General features: G+C 39.9%; 4 protein-coding genes across 5 annotated transcripts in view; 2 read left to right on the top strand and 2 right to left on the bottom strand.

Moving 5' to 3' along the window:
- The window catches only part of LOC145895393 (dynein axonemal heavy chain 5-like), a 46,270-nt gene extending 44,650 nt beyond the window's left edge, over positions 1 to 1,620 (top strand). Inside the window, exons 103-105 of the mRNA XM_082984198.1 lie at positions 133 to 294; positions 737 to 924; positions 1,218 to 1,620. Coding sequence (XP_082840324.1) covers positions 133 to 294; positions 737 to 924; positions 1,218 to 1,362 — 495 coding nt within the window. The 3' untranslated portion in view covers positions 1,363 to 1,620. The remainder of the gene's footprint in view (positions 1 to 132; positions 295 to 736; positions 925 to 1,217) is intronic.
- A 142-nt stretch (positions 1,621 to 1,762) lies between these two features.
- Positions 1,763 to 9,503, top strand: LOC145894161 (uncharacterized). 2 transcript variants are annotated; one of them, XM_082982637.1, is made up of 18 exons: positions 1,763 to 1,925; positions 2,557 to 2,738; positions 2,885 to 2,956; positions 3,109 to 3,255; positions 3,949 to 4,065; positions 4,302 to 4,428; positions 4,580 to 4,687; positions 4,772 to 4,860; positions 4,926 to 5,064; positions 5,257 to 5,298; positions 5,438 to 5,538; positions 6,196 to 6,417; positions 6,471 to 6,564; positions 6,833 to 7,027; positions 7,533 to 7,652; positions 7,888 to 7,980; positions 8,184 to 8,413; positions 8,598 to 9,503. In XM_082982637.1, exons 1-18 carry the CDS (start codon positions 1,820 to 1,822, stop codon positions 8,736 to 8,738), a joined length of 2,325 nt encoding a protein of 774 aa, XP_082838763.1. In that variant the 5' UTR covers positions 1,763 to 1,819; the 3' UTR covers positions 8,739 to 9,503. The 2 variants fall into 2 exon arrangements, with proteins under 2 accessions (XP_082838763.1, XP_082838762.1); XM_082982636.1 differs by having other exon boundaries at positions 6,833 to 7,039.
- Positions 9,504 to 9,792: 289 nt separating this feature from the next.
- LOC145894854 (atrial natriuretic peptide receptor 3-like) lies at positions 9,793 to 13,814 on the bottom strand. Its single transcript, XM_082983516.1, has 11 exons — positions 13,545 to 13,814; positions 12,360 to 12,731; positions 12,054 to 12,193; positions 11,825 to 11,971; positions 11,618 to 11,766; positions 11,100 to 11,235; positions 10,951 to 11,045; positions 10,603 to 10,726; positions 10,379 to 10,423; positions 10,221 to 10,320; positions 9,793 to 9,941 (listed from the first exon to the last, which is right to left on the bottom strand). The coding sequence occupies exons 1-11, from the start codon at positions 13,772 to 13,774 to the stop codon at positions 9,797 to 9,799; spliced, it is 1,683 nt and encodes a 560-aa protein (XP_082839642.1). The 5' UTR covers positions 13,775 to 13,814; the 3' UTR covers positions 9,793 to 9,796.
- Positions 13,815 to 15,168: 1,354 nt separating this feature from the next.
- Positions 15,169 to 18,417, bottom strand: LOC145895072 (ras-related protein Rap1-like). The gene is made up of 8 exons (XM_082983822.1): positions 17,964 to 18,417; positions 17,492 to 17,554; positions 17,024 to 17,216; positions 16,711 to 16,784; positions 16,553 to 16,649; positions 16,284 to 16,421; positions 15,875 to 16,112; positions 15,169 to 15,523 (listed from the first exon to the last, which is right to left on the bottom strand). Exons 1-8 carry the CDS (start codon positions 18,030 to 18,032, stop codon positions 15,367 to 15,369), a joined length of 1,029 nt encoding a protein of 342 aa, XP_082839948.1. The 5' UTR covers positions 18,033 to 18,417; the 3' UTR covers positions 15,169 to 15,366.
- Between the last annotated feature and the right edge of the window lie 309 nt (positions 18,418 to 18,726).

The raw sequence follows: 18,726 nt of genomic DNA, 5'->3' as shown, positions 1-18,726 counted from the left end.
AAACTCTCTCATATACTTTTTCGTATTTTTCCTTTTTCGATTGTATGATTTCTACAACCTTAACCATGCGCATTCTATCTGCAATCTCGATTCAGTCCAGCAAACACTTCGCTTACGAGTGATTTTGTTCAGGGCAAAGACAAGATGGCCGCCTACTGGCTCGGAGCCTTTTTTAGACCACGGGCCCTTATTGCAGTTTTGAAGCAAGAGGCAATAAAATCCCACATTGAGAAATCCGGAAATGTCGACAACATCGTCTTCCACACGGAAGTGACGCAAAGGGATAAGGATCACGTGAGTATTGTGACGTTATTGGATGAAATGCATCAACCGTATAATTTAGGCTGAGGAACGATGTTGTATAAGAAATATAATTTTATATCTTATTGTCGGGCGTTTGAAATTTAGGTTGTTGTGATGCTGCCCGCTTGTTTATTAAAAGTATAATATAAGTAAACATGTTTCGTTTCCTTAAAATAAAACTACGTTTCAACACGAGGTTATTCTACATTGTAATTTGTAAAGTTTTCACCTGTGTCACACACAACAAGTGATATTGGAAAAAGGTTGATTTCTGGAAGAAAATTATAAATGTCTTTGCTTATTTATCAGTCCTACAGGCGTGTTCGGGGAAAACTTTAAGCAATTGTATTTTTCTATATGATCTTCCTCACGATTCCGAACCGTTGGTTATATCTAGCGGTTGAACACTTGGTTGAAACACGTTTTTCAACAGCTTCGCGACCCTCCCGCCGAAGGCTTCTTTCTGCACGGCGTATACATGTGGGGTTGCGCTTGGGACAAGACTAGTGGGGAAATGTTGGATCTCCCACCAAAAGCGGGACCGATTACTCCGCTTCCAGTCATTCACGTGACTTTTACCACTGAGACAGCAAAATACGGAACGGGAAATGATGTAACGAGGTGATTTGAATTTTAACAAAGCATTTCGTACCAAGTATGTAAAGTTGAGTATGTGCGTCACCACCAAAGTAGGAATCAGCAACCATTCGAATCTATAGTGTGCCAGTTTAAAATGGATGCCTTTGCGTGTCACTACCATGCGTACCATGTAGGCCTATAATTGTTGGTCCCTTTCTACAAGCTGCATTACAATATTGCTGTTTTTGTGATTTGAAGCTTGTTGCGCTGAATTATATTTTCTTGGATTTTTTTAAAATATACTACTTTAACTAAAACATATTCCATATTTTTAGGCCTGTGGACATATACTCTTGTCCTGTGTTTGTGACAAGAACTAGTCCCAAAGTACCAGTGTTTGAACTAGATGTGAACAGGGATTCCATCCCTTCGTCCAGATGGTCTTTGCGTGGTCTCACTGCAACCATCCGGAATTTTTAGAGTTAAAGCATCAAAACTTTTTTCAAGATCATTTTCAGATCGTTGTTTGTGTGCTTATTGTAAGAATCTAAAACTTTCTTTTGAATGCATTTTGATAGGTTTTACCTGGTTTAACTGTGATTGTGATTTTTTTGCCTGATTATTTTCCATTTCAATCCATGTAGAAATGTCACTGTGGTGTGTTTTATTCCGTCATATTTACTCCTTAGTTTACAGTATGGTGCCATCATGTTACCTTTGAAAATAAATTTTTGCCGATGAAAAGAGTGAATTGTTTAGAAAATATGATCAGTAAAGTCGAAATTGAAAATGTGTTATTGTGCGACTTATTTTGGTCACGTGGGTACTACGAATGTTCCGTTAAAGTACTTTGCTTTTAATTGGGCTAAAGACCCTTTCTGAAAAGGAAAATAGTTGAGAAAAGTGTTTGAAAGTTGTTTGCAAAACCGCGGAAACGATGTCCCGGCGAACAAGCAATGAAAGCACGAAGTCGGGCTCAAGTTATGGAAATCCTGCCAGCAGCAAAAAGCCTGGGAAGGCTGGAAAGAATGATTATTCTGCCGGTAAAGCTAACTTTTGTTCAAAGATGAAACCTAAAGGCTATTTGCATATTTTAATATTTGTTTTATAGGCCCATTTCAAAATGCTTGCTGTAGTTTATATGCCAGATTGGAAAAACAGGTCAAATTTCCCGGCGGACATAGGCTATGTGACAAAAAATAAACTAATGCATTATCCATACACAAAACGTTGCTTGTCTGCGCGCCATCTTCACAGTCTGTGTTGTATGTGAAGCAATGTGCTGTGGTTTAATTTTTCATTTCTGTGTACTTCTGATGTAGTAAGTTGTTCAAATAACCTGGGACATAAATGTTGCTTCCAAACTCTATTTGTAGCTCAAACGTTCTGTACAAAACATGAATGACTAGTGCTATGGCAGCACCTTACACTGAACTAAATGGAGCAAAAAATACCATCACTACTATTCCAACATAATAATTGCTAAAATTATAAAATAGTTTTGATGCTTCCATTCCTTTTATGTATATAAGTGTCAAATAGTTTCATAGGAGAAGTTTTTTTATTTTACTCTTGTATATATTTTGTTGTTAAAAGAAATAGTACTGGTTCTGCTGACAATGTGCAGCTAAAACTAGTTAACTTTGTTGTGTAATCTTGTGCTTGCGTTGACAGGGGAGTTTTTGTGGGACAAATACTTACAGCAGACTGGTATGCGAGCGGCGCCACAAGACTGTTTCAAACATGATCCAATAGATGAACCGCTGGAAAACACATTTGAGATTTTTCAAAAATTGGAAGCTAAAGATGCCAGAAATCCATCTGCCATCAGCGTTGCAACTATTGTCACAATAGAGGTAAAGTGTCTGAATGCATTTAAAATAGTTTGGTATTGGAAAACTTGATTAAAACACAGAGCTGCTGTATTTTGTTGTAATGTAATATCACTACATCTTTTTTCTTAGTCATTAATTTATTTTGGCCACTGTGTGTTTTGTATCAGGGTCCTCGTCTCTGTCTTCGATTGGATGGAACAGACACATGCAATGATTTTTGGAGGCTGGTTAACTCCAAAGTAAGTGTGACCATGACCTGCCTTATTCTGTGATAACACATATAGCATCGATATTTTGTTGGTTGGTGTTTGACACTTCCTAATTATAAAACTATTACCCTCCACATTTCTACAAGGGATGTTATATTTCTAAGCACAACCTACTTTTCCAGGATATATTTCCCATGGGGACATGTGAGGCTCATGGGGGATTACTACAGCCTCCTCTTGGCTTTACAAGAAATGTATCCACTTGGCCAGCTTTTCTTCAGAGAACTCTTCAAGGAGGAAGCCACGCGAATGCAGATTCCTTCCTGCCGGTGAGTTACTTGTTGTTTTTATGTGGTGCTGTTGTTTACCAAGTGTTGACAAAAAAGTTGACCTGTTTCTTTCGTTCATAATTATATGAAGTTTCACATTAATTAAGCTGTGAAATTCACCTGTTGTTTTGTGCTACATAAATGGGCCTAGATTTATAAGTCATATGATCAACATGGTATATAATATATGTTCATATACATAAATGATTTAACCTATGTAGTGGTTTTGTAATACTGCCAAACCAAAGACATGTTTGTCATACCGAAACAAAACTGCTTTGCTGCAAACATGTGTGAGATGTATGAAATTTAGTGTTGGTGTATCCAACAAGATTGTCAATAAGTTTTGTTTGCTCTTTGTATATACAGGCATGTTGCAGTCCAATTTAGTACAATCAATGATCAGACAAATATTGGCAATAATATTCACGTACAGGGTTAAAACAATGCATGTCTGTCAGTAACATGAGAAGGGTGTGGATTTAAGGAAAAGGAAATGCCAAATTGTCCCTAATGACCAATGCATGGTCTAATCAAAGTGTTATTGCCAGACTGTACATTGCTGGCAGATTTAGGAAATGGGTTATGAGTATCACCAGCAAAAAAATATTCCTTTGTCTTATTTATGTATTTGACAGTTATACAATGAGGTGTTTCAAGTGGTCTGGTCTGTTTTCACATTAATATTTTCAGGAACCTGAAGGTCCAAAGTCCAACTTATTCAAAGTTGGGATGAAACTGGAAGCAGTTGATTTAAAGAATCCCCAACTTATTTGTCCTGCCACTATCGGTGAAGTTGACGGCGAACAGGTAAAAGTTTGTCAAGAGCCAGTTAATTGAACATGCAAACTATATTACCCCTTTTTTAAAGCTAGTGGTTGTGTATAAATACTGCTGTATGTTGTCTGAGTCAGATGTATATAAATAATCTGAAAAATAGGTTGTGTTTTGTTCAACACTGGTTATTAAAATTATTTGTTCTCTAAGCGCCCATGTTTGAGTGGTTTCACCACTTTCATGTTTTACTATGCAGCAAATGTTTACAGATCTTTGTTTCGTTTGATGGTTGGAGAGGTGCATTCGATTACTGGTGCAACTTTGACTCGCGAGATATTTTTCCTTGCGGCTGGTGTCATATAAACAATCATCCTATACAGTCACCCGGAAAAAAAGGTTGGAAAGCAAGCTAAAATAACCCCATGTCACAAAAACAGTTCTGTCTGGTTGTCATTAGTTATTTAGCTGTCAGCCAATGTTGTTTCTATTTGTCATAATAGTTTTAATGTATTTTCCAAACCACTTTTTGATAATATTTACTGTATAGGTGACAATCCGATGGTGGCCGATAAGATAAAGGCTGTTGTGGAGGACAGCAAAAGACAAACAAGAAGTGTCAAAAATCACCCTGATGTGAAAGGAAACGTCTCCAAAGGTATCTATACTCTCAGTTTCACTAGTACTGCATTTCCTTATGGCATAGTCCTAAATGCAACGCACTAAAATGATTTTATTACAGCTGAAGCTGCTCCACCATCCATTGAAAAACCGGCCAAGCGTCGAACTCTTGAAAAACTTACTCGAGCAAAGCAAGGAAGAGACGAAAAAGTAAACCCACAAGCTCCCCTCATGCTGTTGTATTTATTTTAATGACAACATAATTTGTTTGATAGAAACACGCAAAAGAGCGGAAATCTCCATCACCGCAACTAACTGGTAAAGGTTCCACATCAACGAACACGAATTCTGATTGGTCAATATCATCAGATGACTCCGATACATCACAGGAGAGTGATGAGCCCAAAAACAGAGGTAACTTAGAAAAAATCTGGAATCTTTTCCTCTTGAATTGTGAATTTGTGAATGGAAATGATATAATTGTCTAAAATAGAAATTCTTACACACAAGTCATGCAAGTATCTTCTGTTATTCAGTATAAATAGTACATAGCAGTATTTGACACTGTAATATATTCTATTTGACTTATATCAACCATTTTCACAGATGAAAACAACAAAGATTCCACTGTTGAAAAGGGCCAAGAAGGTAAATATGTACTTGCATTCATACACGTTCAACATTATTTGCTATTGGTGGCTGCGCAAATAACTTTACCTTTAATACAAGAAATGTAAGCCTCAACCATCTGCTGCTTCTTGTAACCCAGTTGTTGTATTGTTTGCAGAAGTCAACGCAACACTCCGTCCAACAGAAAATTCTGGCGCAGTGAAAATGGAAATTGAAGATGAAGCGATTCAAATCAAATCAGACTACTCATCCCTGCAGGTCCATATATTTACTTGTTTGACAGACAAAAGATCTTGAACTCAGATCCTCCAAAATCCCAGAAATAAATTCGATTTGGTATGCGGTCAAATTTAACCACATCCTTCGGGTATATATACCCAAATAGTCAATACCTGTTTAAATAAGTTGTTACTGATGCTGCCAGGCATATTTACTTCTGAATACTGCCCTTCTGGCAAACTTTTTTTATTGACGTTTCTCAACGTTTCGGCTGTTATGCAACAGCCTTCATCAGGAGGTAAGTGGACACATGTGCCTTAACTGTGTCCACTTTGTTGTACTTACATTTCTTACCTCCTGATGAAGGCTGTTGCATAACAGCCGAAACGTTGAGAAACGTCAATAAAATAAAGTTTGCCAGAAGGGCAGTATTTAGTAGCCAATACCTGTTTTACCGTTACGCTACATAAATTACCAATATCTTACAATGCTGTAGACAGCAAGGCAAGTATCCAACTATTAATAGTTGTTGTGAATAAACGTAAACGCGCGACTCAAGATTTATTATGCAGAATATTGCTGAACTAAACGTAGTCCCGAACACATATTAAAGAATCACCCAAACCTGCGAAGGCAAAAGCTTCATTTTGGCCCCACTGAATCCGCCTTCAGACCTCCAGTCGCCATTTTTTACAGTTGCCAGATGAGGAACGCCGACGACGCGAAAGAAAATTGTGGAAACAGAAAAAAAAGCAGCGGAGATTGGCGAAAGCTCTGAAGAGGGCGGGTCGTTTGGTTGAGGAGGGAGAACTAAGAGTTCTGGGGGAAGGAGGCGTGGGGGTCAACTTCACCCCTGAACAAATCGCCATGTTGACGTCATCGCAACGGAAACGTCATCTCGAAGGAGAATGTTTCAAAGTAGGAGAATGTTTCCTTGGTAACGAGCATTTTTATGAAAAGTTTTTTTTTAGTTAAAAAAGAAGAAGAAAAAGAAACGAGTTTGCGAGGCAAGTTACACGAGAATGGAAGGGTTCGGAATCAAGGGTGACGTCACGCCTGCAGCAAGTAAGTAATCCTGTGATTTCGAGATTGTACAAATCGAATATAATATGAGCTTGACTATTCCCCGAACGTCTATGCCAAAAGTAAAATTTAAATAAGCTCCGGTCATCAGCTGCACAGGTGACATCGGATAGGTCGAAACCATGCACACTGTCTGCAACCTACTTCATGCTTAAAAAGAACAAAACATTGCGATCCAAGGCCTGCATATGTCTGCAAACTGCTAAAAATCATTTTACCGACCACTTGAAACCAAAAATGTTTTTCTCAGCAACGGGAAAGTCCCCGACCTCCCCGTCGTTCCTGGATGCTCTCTCGTCCACCCCCACCTCCCTGTTCGGCAACAGCAAGTCGCAGATAGTGAGAAGTGCCACTGAGGGTTGGCCCGCACGCCTACAGATGGGATCGGTGGTCACAAGCGACAACAAGCTTGGACGTTTTGACACTTCCTTCTCCACATTCTTCAGTAAGTCTCCAGGTGCGTGGCCCAAATTTGCGTTGCGTAACCGCACTTGCTGTATAATCACGTCGTCTGGTCTGTTGTCCAACGCGACAAGGTAGCGACGTATTGCTCATCAAGCTCATCAGCGCGTTGTTAAAAAAATAAATAAATAAAATTTCGTGTCTTCATTTAATTGGTAATCTGTGCAGAATCAAATGAGTCAATAATGACCAGTGAGCTTCAACATTTTGAGTAGTCGCTCAATTGTAAGCACCCTAACCTAAAGCCGTTTAACAATAACTTGTTATGTGATAAATGCATTTCACCCATTGAGGTATCGTCAGCAACACAGAGTATATTTCGAGGAGTATTAATGTTAGTTTTATGTTGGAAACATTCCCTTTGAAGCAAGAAAACAATCGTTTCCATAAATTCCATGTATTATGGAATTTACACCCCCTAAAAAATACCTACCTATCACGCCCATATGATGTCAGTCACTAAAAGTAACACAGCGAATTTTTTACAGCGTCTGACCAGCCTTCCAGTCCCGTTAAGTTATTACGTGACCCCGTTACCATGGCGCAGTGCGTTTCCACGACGACCAGCGATGCCGACCAATCTTTCAAGCGAGAACAAGACGATTTGGGTACTGTGTTTGTCTCGCACATACGCAAGTATTGTCAACATAAAGTAAAACTATTGGGACCTTTTCTAAGAAGGCATCATAATTCCAAATACTGGTTGTTGTATTTGAACAGTAAAGAAATTTGTTCAGACAACTTTTGTTGAAAAAATTGGCGTTGCGTTTTATGTCACTGTATTTCAACACATTTTTTATGAAGTTAAGTCTCTGCTTAACTGTAGCTTCTTCAACCTTACAGAAGAAAAGAGAGTCACGCCTCCTCCTTCTGTAAGCAGTACAAGTCAACTTGCAAACTCAGCTTCACAACCAATCAACTCCGAAGACAGTAATGGTAAAATATCATAAAAAAACAACATAATAATTGAACGAATTTTAAGCAATAATATTGGCGTTACATTGGGATACTGAAAAAGTTATACTGCTGACGTAACCTGTTTTGACGTTAACGAGAGGTTACTGGCAAGCTATTGCACTAAACTTATATTTCACCCATTAAAAATAAAGTTCATGACGTCGTCGTTTATGTCGTCACAGCTGTGTCATCCACTACCAACCCCCCGCCCCCTTTGGCAACCCCTCCCCCGAAAGAGGCACTGGAAGCCCGCGCGTCAAAAGTGACGTCATCAGAGCTTGTGACGTCAACACTGCCACGTGGCAAACGGCGTTCTCGTAATCCGTCAAAGTGGAGCATCAGTGACGTAATCGTGTATGTTGGCGAAAAAGAACCGGCATTACATTCTTACCTGCATTTGTTTCAGAAGCATGTAAGTGCAGGTTTTTTTTTCTATATGAAGCTGGTAATAGGTTACTTGCTGGAAGAGGATTGTGCCCGCAAATAAACCTATTCCATTAATGTTTTAACCAAATATAGACAAAGTGTATGTAAATGCTTGTAAATGCCATGCAACAAAATCCATCAAATCGCATTAATTTTACTGTTTGTACCAGGAGATCGACGGAGCCGCCTTTCTGCTTTTGAACAGCAACAACGTGGTCAAGTATATGTCACTCAAACTTGGTCCCGCCCTAAAGCTTTGCACCCTTGTTGAAGAACTGAAAGCTGCTATTTCACGCAAGCGAAAAAAATAAACCCCCAAGGTGTCCTATAGTGGAGAATTTAACATCCTATCACAACAACCTGGAATTTTGTCCTTTTGTTTGTCTCGTACTCACTGTGAATTCCGGACAGTAAAAAGTTTTTTTTTGCTAGTTAACCTATTTTTTAGGTGTTTTCAAAGCTGCTGAATGTGGGGTTTTTCCATTGGTAGATGTACTTTCGTGATTGTATATTTTCAATGCCAGCGGAAACGTGAATAATGGAACGCGCAAATGTACCTAACAATTATTATTTGCCTCACATTTAACGTTCACTAAAAAATGATGCTCCCTATAAAGTTTGTGATGTGCTTTCGCAGATGACGAAAATCTTCAAATCTCAAATCAGTGTTCAACTTGAGCTTTTATTTCTAACTAAAACACGTCCATAATAACGCGACTACCATAGACTGTAAATGACGTATGTGCGGTCGCAAGCGCAAAAAATCAAAATAACCTATTTTCTTTACCCCATCAATTGTTTTACCATCTTATTTTCACTGTCCCGTTGACTTTCTCCAAATTGTTTTATTTATTATTGTTTGAATCTGCTCATTCTGTGACGTCACAATGACTCGTCGCTTAAGAATTGCCATTCATCACTTTGCCGTTTGTAATCATGTTTCTGTTGTACTTTTTGAGTCGTGTTTTTTGTGCGTCCTGTAAATATCGCCCATCCGCTACTGTTGCGAATTGCTCAATCATCGTCATCCTTATTGTTACGTCACAGTGGTATTTGCCTGCAGTAAACGTTGTAATAAGCTGAATGAGCAACAAATCCTTGAGAGCCTGTAAAGCAAAGTTTACTCTATTTGGGTAGGATTAGTACTGAAACGGTACCAGTCAATTTGCATTACGATGAAATTTTACTGTTTCAACAACAAAGCGACGTAGGCCGTGATGCCTTTGTGAGGGTGTCAATGTAACAGGTGACTTTATTTGCTTGATAAGAAACCATTCAGTAAGTCACTTTCTCACTAATGCCGAGTAGTTAGGCAGCTTTCTGCACAAGATGAAGGACAAAGAATGGTACAAAAATATACGCTTTTTTATTAACATCTCATTTCGTCATCAAGCGCAGTCATGCATGTCGCCACTGACCCCTCCTCACGAAGGGGCATGTGAACCGCCTCGTTTTGATTATGGTTATTGTTGAGATATGGAACGCTTCCGTTGCGAGATCGACTGCACTTTTGCCTGCAACGGAACGTAAAGAAAAAAAAACGTATTGGTTTCTGTCCACCAAAGACCCTACTGCAGTTTGCTTGTTTTAAAAAGCGAATACAAAAAAAACTATATGAAACGTTTTGTCATAACCTATGCAGTACAACCGAACGAAGCAAAGCAATGCTGTGTTTGCAAAAATAAGACATACATTAGTAGTTGTAGAAATTAGTGATAAAACAAGACTATTCGGTGCTTTGTTAACAACACAGTTTAACCATTTGTGTCAAAGATTTCCAAACGATTACTTGCCTGTAGCAGATTGGTGCTATTATGAGGATACAGCACATTACAATGCCCGCAAGTGTTCCAAGTGCTGCAGTGATGACCTTATACATCCCAGATTCACGTACTGCAAAACAACCGTTAACATATAGTCTGTGTTTGGCCCAGTAAAAAATGAACCTAACCTTTGCCTTTTGAGGATTTGTCGCCGTAAAGCTTGTTTTCTAGATCTACAAATACAAAACAATTTGTATCAAATTTCGGTGTCAGCTGGCGTCCAAGTTAACCATATCGAGGGATATGCACATATTAAAGTTTGGTTGCAAAAAGGGGAGATTAAAATAATTACTAAAATAACCCCTCATTGAAATCATTCAGATGATTTATTAGAGAGTTGTAAAGGGTTTACCAAGTAGGCCTATTTGCTTCAGATATTCATCGGTGAAGTTTCCGTGCTCTCGAAGAAGGCGTTGTAAACTGGTGCTAAAATCTTCTGGAGGTGGAGCTTGTTTTCCGAACAAATTCACTTTGTTCTGATTTAAATCAATTACAATTGTTTTATGTCGTGACATATCATCACAACGTCACAAATTACGTAACTTTAGGCGAAGAAAGCAAACTGTTTTAAATTCACCATTTTCACAAATGATACATCGCTCGCTATAGTCATTGACTCCACACCACGTCGCATGAAGCAAATTTGTTTTACAGAGAGGTGTTACCACCGGTGGATTCTTTTCTATTGCCGAAAACTCACTCTAAACTTTCCAGATTTCGTGTCAGTCATGTAGAGGAGGCTGTAATCGCCATGTCGAAAACCGTACAAGTCGAGGGAGACCTTTCCAGCAATTCCTAATTCGCACAACATCTTGTTTTACCATACGAACAGTCTACAAGTTTTCTCACCTGTGATTGTGACGTTTTTCATGTGATTCGTGATGCGTCGTCCGTCGAAAAGTGACCCGCCCTCTGTGAGGGTTTTGTTGATTGCATGCGCGTACAACATCACCGCATCGTGGAAGTTTTCAGCGTATCCGTTGACCTGTAGGTGTCACCCAAGAGCTCATTATTTGCAGCGCGGACAAAATAGGTAAAGTGCCGAACCAATATGCCTAGAACGAAACCTGATCGGGTTTCGTGCCTATGATGCCCAGGATCTTGGGTTCAAACCCCGTTGAAGTCAAAAAAATGATCGGGATTCGTACCCAATCGCGGTTAACAAAAAAACAACGAATTGGGCGGGCGATTGGCTACATCAGTCAAGCGCACGACCCATATATACTACAAGAAGAAAAGCTGATCGCGATTCCTAACCAGAATAGCCTGGGTTCAAATTCCAATGTGGTAAAAAAAGGACAAATCACTGTTCGTTGTAGTATTCAATTATTCTCGAGCTACTTTCGAAAAAAAAGCAGTGACGTCACCTTACTTTCCCTGACCGACATTCCCCGCAATCGATACTGCTTGCCCAAGTTTCTCGCGAACTTCTGAAACTTGCTGGAGTTTGAGACTTTGAGCGTAAAGACCTCCAAAGCTTGATAAGCCGCTTTCGCCGCACTGTCCAAGTAGTCACCTGTTTGAAGTTATTTAAAATTTAACTAATAATTAAAATCCTCCGGCGGAAGTCGTACCCCTCATCCAAGGGTGCTCCTCGTAGTGCGAACCGTTGTGAAGATCGACCACGTACCATGCGTTACGCCCCCTTGTTGCCACGTTTGCTTGGTAGGCCGCTATCATGAGATTCCTCACCGCGTCGCTAGAGGCGCACATGAGCACAACTAAACAGGTTTTGTGGCCACGTTTATGATTCTGTTTACATTGATTACAATAGCAGAAAACTACTGTTTTCTTGTAACTCGCCTCGTGGGTCCTGCAGATCTTCAATTAGCTGACGATGCTCTGACGTCGGCATGGCTTGCACAGGGAAAGGTCCGATGACGTCAAGGATTTTGTGTTCGTGGAAAACGGCGTATACCGATTGCATCAGGTTATGACATTCCCTGAAAACCGCAATTTATCGTCACGATTGCAAACGAAACACAAGGCGAGAACTATATGGGTCAGTAACATCAAAATTTTGTTTTATTCTTTGGCGCTCAGTCCTGATGAGGTTTTCGTTGAATAATGCAAGTATGAAAAAATGCTGATGACAGAGTAAACACCAACCTTTCAGTTGACTTGCCAAATAAATTTTCCTCATAGATGAGGTGGACAGGCTTATTTTTTTGACCCCAGTTTGAAGTTTGTATGACCCTCTTCACAAAATAAGCCAGGTCCACGTAAGACGGGGTGACCTGGGTGAGAGTCGGGTAATCCCCGCCCATTTTGACCCAGGCCGCCGGTGATCCCGGGGATATTAATGGGACGTCCCACGCCGCCGCAAAAGTGGACACGACCGCGGTTGGCGCATTGCAAACCGGACCCAGAAGCAGCATCGGTGACGTCATCGCGCGTTGTTCGGTGCCGTTATTGACATGTGTATGGTCGTAGTAGTACTGGACCGCTTGGACGCCGGCACTGTAACCGCATGAACTGTTTCTGTGGAAAGGTAATTTTTGGGTGAATATCTTGTTGTCGTTGCGAACGTTGCATACTGCAATTTTGAAAGTGGTGAGTCTTTTCAAATGTGCTATGAAAAGGGACAAGCCATTTTTTTGTACCCTTACAAAAACGGTTTAATAAACGCCAATGCCGTTAGACGGTTGTGTTTGCTATTTTAAACAAACAAAGCAGTGACAAAACAATATTTCTTTGCGAGATAATTGAACTGTTTTGTTGCAAGCATATATGCTATATCTGTTCATACGTAGCTATACCGCCCATAAGGCGACTTCCAATACTTCGACGAGACAGTACTGTCAATCAACACCCTCTAAACACTAATGGATATCGGAAGGCTTCAGCTAGTGTATAAATATCCACTCTAATCAACCGCTGAGCCACTGAGGGTGCGTATAAGGATTGTGTGGCTCTTCACGTCTCCGCCAGCCCCGTCCCACGATGGTTACGTGAGCGTTTATGTTGTAATAAAGCTCTCGCGGATACTCTAGGGGTTGGTAATAACGGTGATTTGGAAGCCACGCGGTTTGTTTTTGTCATGCCTCCAAAAAAATGCGCTCGGCACAATATAGGGTTACTTGCTCGTTGCCTGCACAAACAAAAACATCCTGCAGCGCAGCTTTAAATCAGGTTTCTAGCTGTTGTTCGGTGAATGACAGTCTTTTTCGAGTACGAAAATAACTTAGTTGCGTGTCATTTGTATTGAAACGTAGTTTGTATTCTTATTCAAATAAATGAACTACCTAATTTTGATTGTTTGTTTTACAAACACCACAGCATATAATAACCAACCTGTACGTCACGACGAATTCCATGTCACGCACCAAAGGTGGCCCACGACGCCTCAGTGACGCCAGTGCGTATTCGATAGCCGGTTGCATCTTGTTTCTGCTGAAAAGGTACGAGTCGTTGAACGGAACCAGGACCAGTATATTGACACGTGACCTCGTGCTGGTGTTTTTATTGGTCGATACCGTTTGGATGTAGAGGCACAGAAACAGGTTTAATAATACAAAGTTCATATTGGCTGTAGATTTTGTACTCTGGTTATATCTCAACAAACATCCTGAAATGTTAAAAATAAACCGTTCCGCCATCCGGCAGTTGATAAAGTCCATATCTCAATATTGTGAGACAAGGATTGAACAAACTTGAATACATTAAATTATTACCACGACACATATTATAAATGACATTTCTGTCTCTAACACCTCTCCTTATGAAACAAATAAAAACTATTTTACTTTTGCAGACAAAACTGAGTGAACCACGATCCAAATTTCTTACAATTTCTGTACTCGAGTTCGATATGAGTTTAGTTTTGGGATTTCGTGAGTCATTATTCACAATGCACAGTGACGGACAGTGTTGGTGAGTCAGAGAATTGAGAATTGATTTTGTTGTGTTTACTTGACGGCTACTGATGTTGGAGAGATGACCGCACGCGCGTGTGGTCTCAGCGAAATTTGAACACGTGATAGCCGTTTCAATATTTTTGCTAATCGTTCTCAAACTTCCCAATGTAATATTGGAGTCGCAAAACAATAATTACTCTTGTTTTATTATTATTAATGTGTACAAACTAAGGGATCGCATAGGAAGTTTGTTAATGGGGTCGCAGAACAAAAGAGTTTAAACCGCACAGCCCTGAGGTCTCAGAACAACGGTTGTAACTTAGCAACGGATTATTTCACAAAGAAATTTAGTAAAATCGAAAAAGGCGAGTTATTTGTTTCAAATGTTGAATTAAAAATGTTTGATACTCCACTGTAGTAACACTGCAATTTCTAACCGATTTAAACCACTGCAAAGCTTCGCATTCCCCTTGATGCAAAAAACATATGTCTGCGCTAGCATTTGCATTGCCCCAAGCTATCTGACACTAGCGTTTACGACAACAACTTAAACTGCCCAGCTCATGGTTCCACCGACAAAACAGTGCGAGTTTTTACTTGGTGCGCATTTGCACACAGAAAATACTGACAAAGGAATGTTTCGCTCTGTCCAAATTCGTCGCCAAAACTGCTGTTTTTTTCTTCGAACTTGCGGCAAACTTATCGGCCACGGTGGCAAAAATTTACGAGGGCCGGGAGCTGCCAAAACTCGCGCGACGGGGCGCCTTTTATGACGCACAATAATTGTGACAAAGGCAGTTATTGCCGAACAAGGGCAGCGGCGAAGTAAAATAATGAACTCGTGCTCGTCTGCGGGTAGTCCATTGTTCTGGTTTGTTGCGTAACAAACAAATAACCCGTTAGGCTCGTTTGTAAACAAAACCGGGCTGTGCAAACTGTTATATGATGTTTGACAAGGCTTTGCCCAAGTTACTAAACCACGGGACCTTGACTTTGCCTAATTAAAAATAGGCTACAGACAATGCATTTTTCACTGAGGTTTATTGAAAAACGTCAGCCCTTCTATTTTGTAGAACAAATGCACAAACAAGCAGTGACAGAAAACACTTTTCGCAAAACGATTAAAAACTTCATATTTTTCGCAATAAACAGAAAGTGGCGCAAATAATAATTTACAACAGCGACAACAAAAAATTAATATCTCACAATGTTCAATGGTGATGTCACAAACAACCAATAGGACCTTAGACCTGACATGGTCAAATTATTGAAAGATTCTGGCATTCATTATTCGAGTGAATTTCCGCTGTTCTGCTTCGCCTTGTTTTTAAAAGTCTCCTCTTTCCTTTAACTTTTGATCCATCAGTTACCTCCCATTTTACGCCATTTTCCTGCTGGTCGGCAACCCTACGATTTCTGCAGCAACAAATTTTTGATCACAGAAACTTGTCATGAAATATTTTGTTTTGTCTTTTAAGGCTTTCTTGACTTCCGAACTAAGGCTATATGGTCTGCAAATTTTGGAAAAGGGGACTGTATGAATATATATGATTGGTGTTAATAGGGATTTCGGAATTTTGTGATCTCGCAACGATAGTAATATAGAATAACGCCACTACAAAAAAAAATAACAAATGAGTGTTATTTTAACTAACAAATTCGAATTTTTTCTGTATTGGAACATCCCTTAGTGTTGATATCTTATTCTTATAACGCAATAAAACGCTTTGAAAACCATACAAACTATTTGGAGACCCAAGCAATTACCTGGCGTTGTTGAATGGACTGAGGAGCGTGGAGCTCACGCGTTTTATCAAAGGCGGTCGCTTGCCAGGCAACTTCGGAGTCTGTTGCAGATCTGCTATTGTCATTCGTCGTTTTTCCGCTGAATCTCTCAAGCGAATTTGGCTGATGACCCCGCAAAAAAGCTCCTCCACGTTCTGGTTGAGTGTCGCCGACGTTTCAACAAACTTTACGTTGTGGAGTTTAGCGAGTTTCAGTCCCTCTGCACGATTAGTTACGTTGTAAAATGACGTCACGAATTCCCTTGCTTGCAACAGAGTCAATAAAATGCAGTCTGGTGCTTTTACCACAAATATTAAATTTTAAGATTTTACACAATTATTTTCAACATTACCACTTATTAAATCATCCAACAATAAGTATGGTGGTTTACCATTTGTTGTGACCTGTCGCTTCCGCACGAGGTCGCACTTGTTGCCGACGAGTATGATTGGTTTGTCGTGCATGATCGCTTCACCGTCGCTTAAGAGAAAGCTTAAGATTTCCTTTGCAGTGGTGTAAGTTCCTTTGTCTGTGTGACAACAAGAATTCGTTTTCTTCAGTTGTAAAACTTCGTCAAAATAGTTTCACACCAAGTCAGATCCGGTATCAGCGTAGATCAGGATTGTGGTCTAACGTTATGCATGTAAGTTAGTAATTTACCTGTTATCGCGTATGCCACGATACAAGCTTCCCCGTTGACCATAAAATTATGCAAACTTGAGGCGACGTTGTCCTCACCGCTGTCCACAAGGTGTTTCTGCGGCGAGTAAGGCATTGGTTACTGTCTGATTGTGACGTCACAATTAATTTTTCCTTACCTCTGTGTTGACGTCTAGAATTCTTAGATTACATGGCTCTCCTTTCGCCAACACAGAACGTTCGTATACGTGATCTGTGAGTAAAAAACGAGTGTATTAGGGAACACCTTCAACTAGTGGAATATTACCACGCGGTAATACACATTTATCAGCTACAATATATATTGGGTTTACAAGTACAATTCTGCCTTTGATGAAAACTAAAAGTTATTTGTTGCAGTTAGCCAAACATTACGTCAAGATTCCCGACACTTTATATTAGGTTTTGTTCCCCCATTCAAAGTTTTAAGCTTTCTTATATATCTCCACTTACGGTTTAATGTTTGTCCGTTGCCATTCCCAAAATAATCACCGCAGGATAGTTGGTCATCGTAAACGCAGTCATTGGAGTCGGACGCACCGTAGTGAAAAAAACTTTTGCACAAAGCTGACTTTCCAACGCTGAATTCACCCAGTATCACGACAGAGAAGGTTCTTGCGAGCATATTCGATGTCAAAGGGAAAAACTAAACACAAAAAATTAGTTAATACGGTTGTATAATACGGGGACTGGTCAAATCTCATATAAATTTTTTGGGGGAAAGTGTTAAAATTGTTCTTTGCCGTTTGAGTGAAATCTAATGGAATATATCGAAAAAGCCTCAGGTTCCGCTGATTTTATACAGACTATGCAACCAAAAAAGACAATTTTATTTGTGCACATTTCAAAAATTCGGTGGCTGCTTTTACAAACAACGGAATAAAGGCTTTATTGTTCACGGTAGTAAAAAGTCTGTCTTACGTCTGAATTGCTGGAAAATCTTCGGAAATCCGGGATTTGTTGTCGATGCGGCTTTTTTTCCTCCTGTGGTTTGGATCGAAAGAGTTTTACATTTGTCACAAAAATGTATTTACTAATTTCAGGAGCTATCAAATGTTTTTTACTTTCTTAGTGTGATTCTTGCTAACAAAATAGCCCTTTTGCCGTTTCCGTAAACGTTTATCGGCCTTTCATTTAGGTATCTGCTACACGCAAATGGAAACCAGCACAAATATACGAACGCTCCACATCTCACGTACAGTAAACAACTAATTAGTGAGCAACGCCTTCCACGAACCTAATTAACTGTCGTTCATTCATAACAGCCTTATGGCAGTTCTACTGCAACTTATGACAGCCCTTATCATAAATAGGTGACAGCCTCCCAGCACGCCCACACTTGTACCCGTCAAAACATAAATATCGCGATCGACAATACGCAGACCCGACTTACCCGGTAAAACTTATCAATGCAGGCTTGCGTCGACGGAAATCCCGATGGTGAATTAATTACTGGCGACATTTTCCACAGAGCTTCGATTCTTCAAGAAAAGTACACACAAAGTCGATTCTCAAGTCTTTAGCAGTAATGAAGAACTGTATTCAATTCTATTAAAATATAGAAATCAATGACATGACGTGGACCAGAGCACGACAAAAGGACGCCCTGTGTATGAAGGCGGGCAAGGATGTCTCAACAATTATAATTCCTTGACATGCAACCTGATGCTTCTTTTGCAAAAACGCAAGAAAATTTCACTTCAGATTAAACGGTTACACGAGATTTTGCTGATAACGGTTTGAAGCCGGGTCGTTTTTAATATAAACGCACAGAATTTTGACAAATATGGATCAGTTTTCCGAAACACGAGGGCCCAGTGGAATTTTAGGCTCATTAAGTATCGATCTGCTAGTTTCCCATTAACATTTGATAAGCTAAGGCCTTTGCATATAGAAGCGGTCGATGACCCATGTGCAACGCCGAATTAAATAAACATCGAAGTCACAACGGAAAGGCCCGTCCTTGGAAAACCAGGTTTAAGCTACAAGAGCAAAAAAACTGGCGTACGTCTTCGATAGCCAGGGCTACTTTTTCCAACCAATGGCTTTTGGGTAAAAGATTTGTTCAGTTAGATCAAAACCTAGCCGACTTTTGTCTGAACTGATTTGAAGAGTAGCTTCTTTCCTTTTTATAAGGGTGTCCCTATCCCTAGGGC

Source organism: Ascidia mentula, chromosome 3, assembly GCF_947561715.1.
Source record: "Ascidia mentula chromosome 3, kaAscMent1.1, whole genome shotgun sequence".
Taxonomy (NCBI): Eukaryota; Metazoa; Chordata; class Ascidiacea; order Phlebobranchia; family Ascidiidae; genus Ascidia; species Ascidia mentula.
The sequence above is the reverse complement of the archived record's forward strand: the minus strand, read 5'-3'. Positions and strand labels throughout refer to the sequence as shown.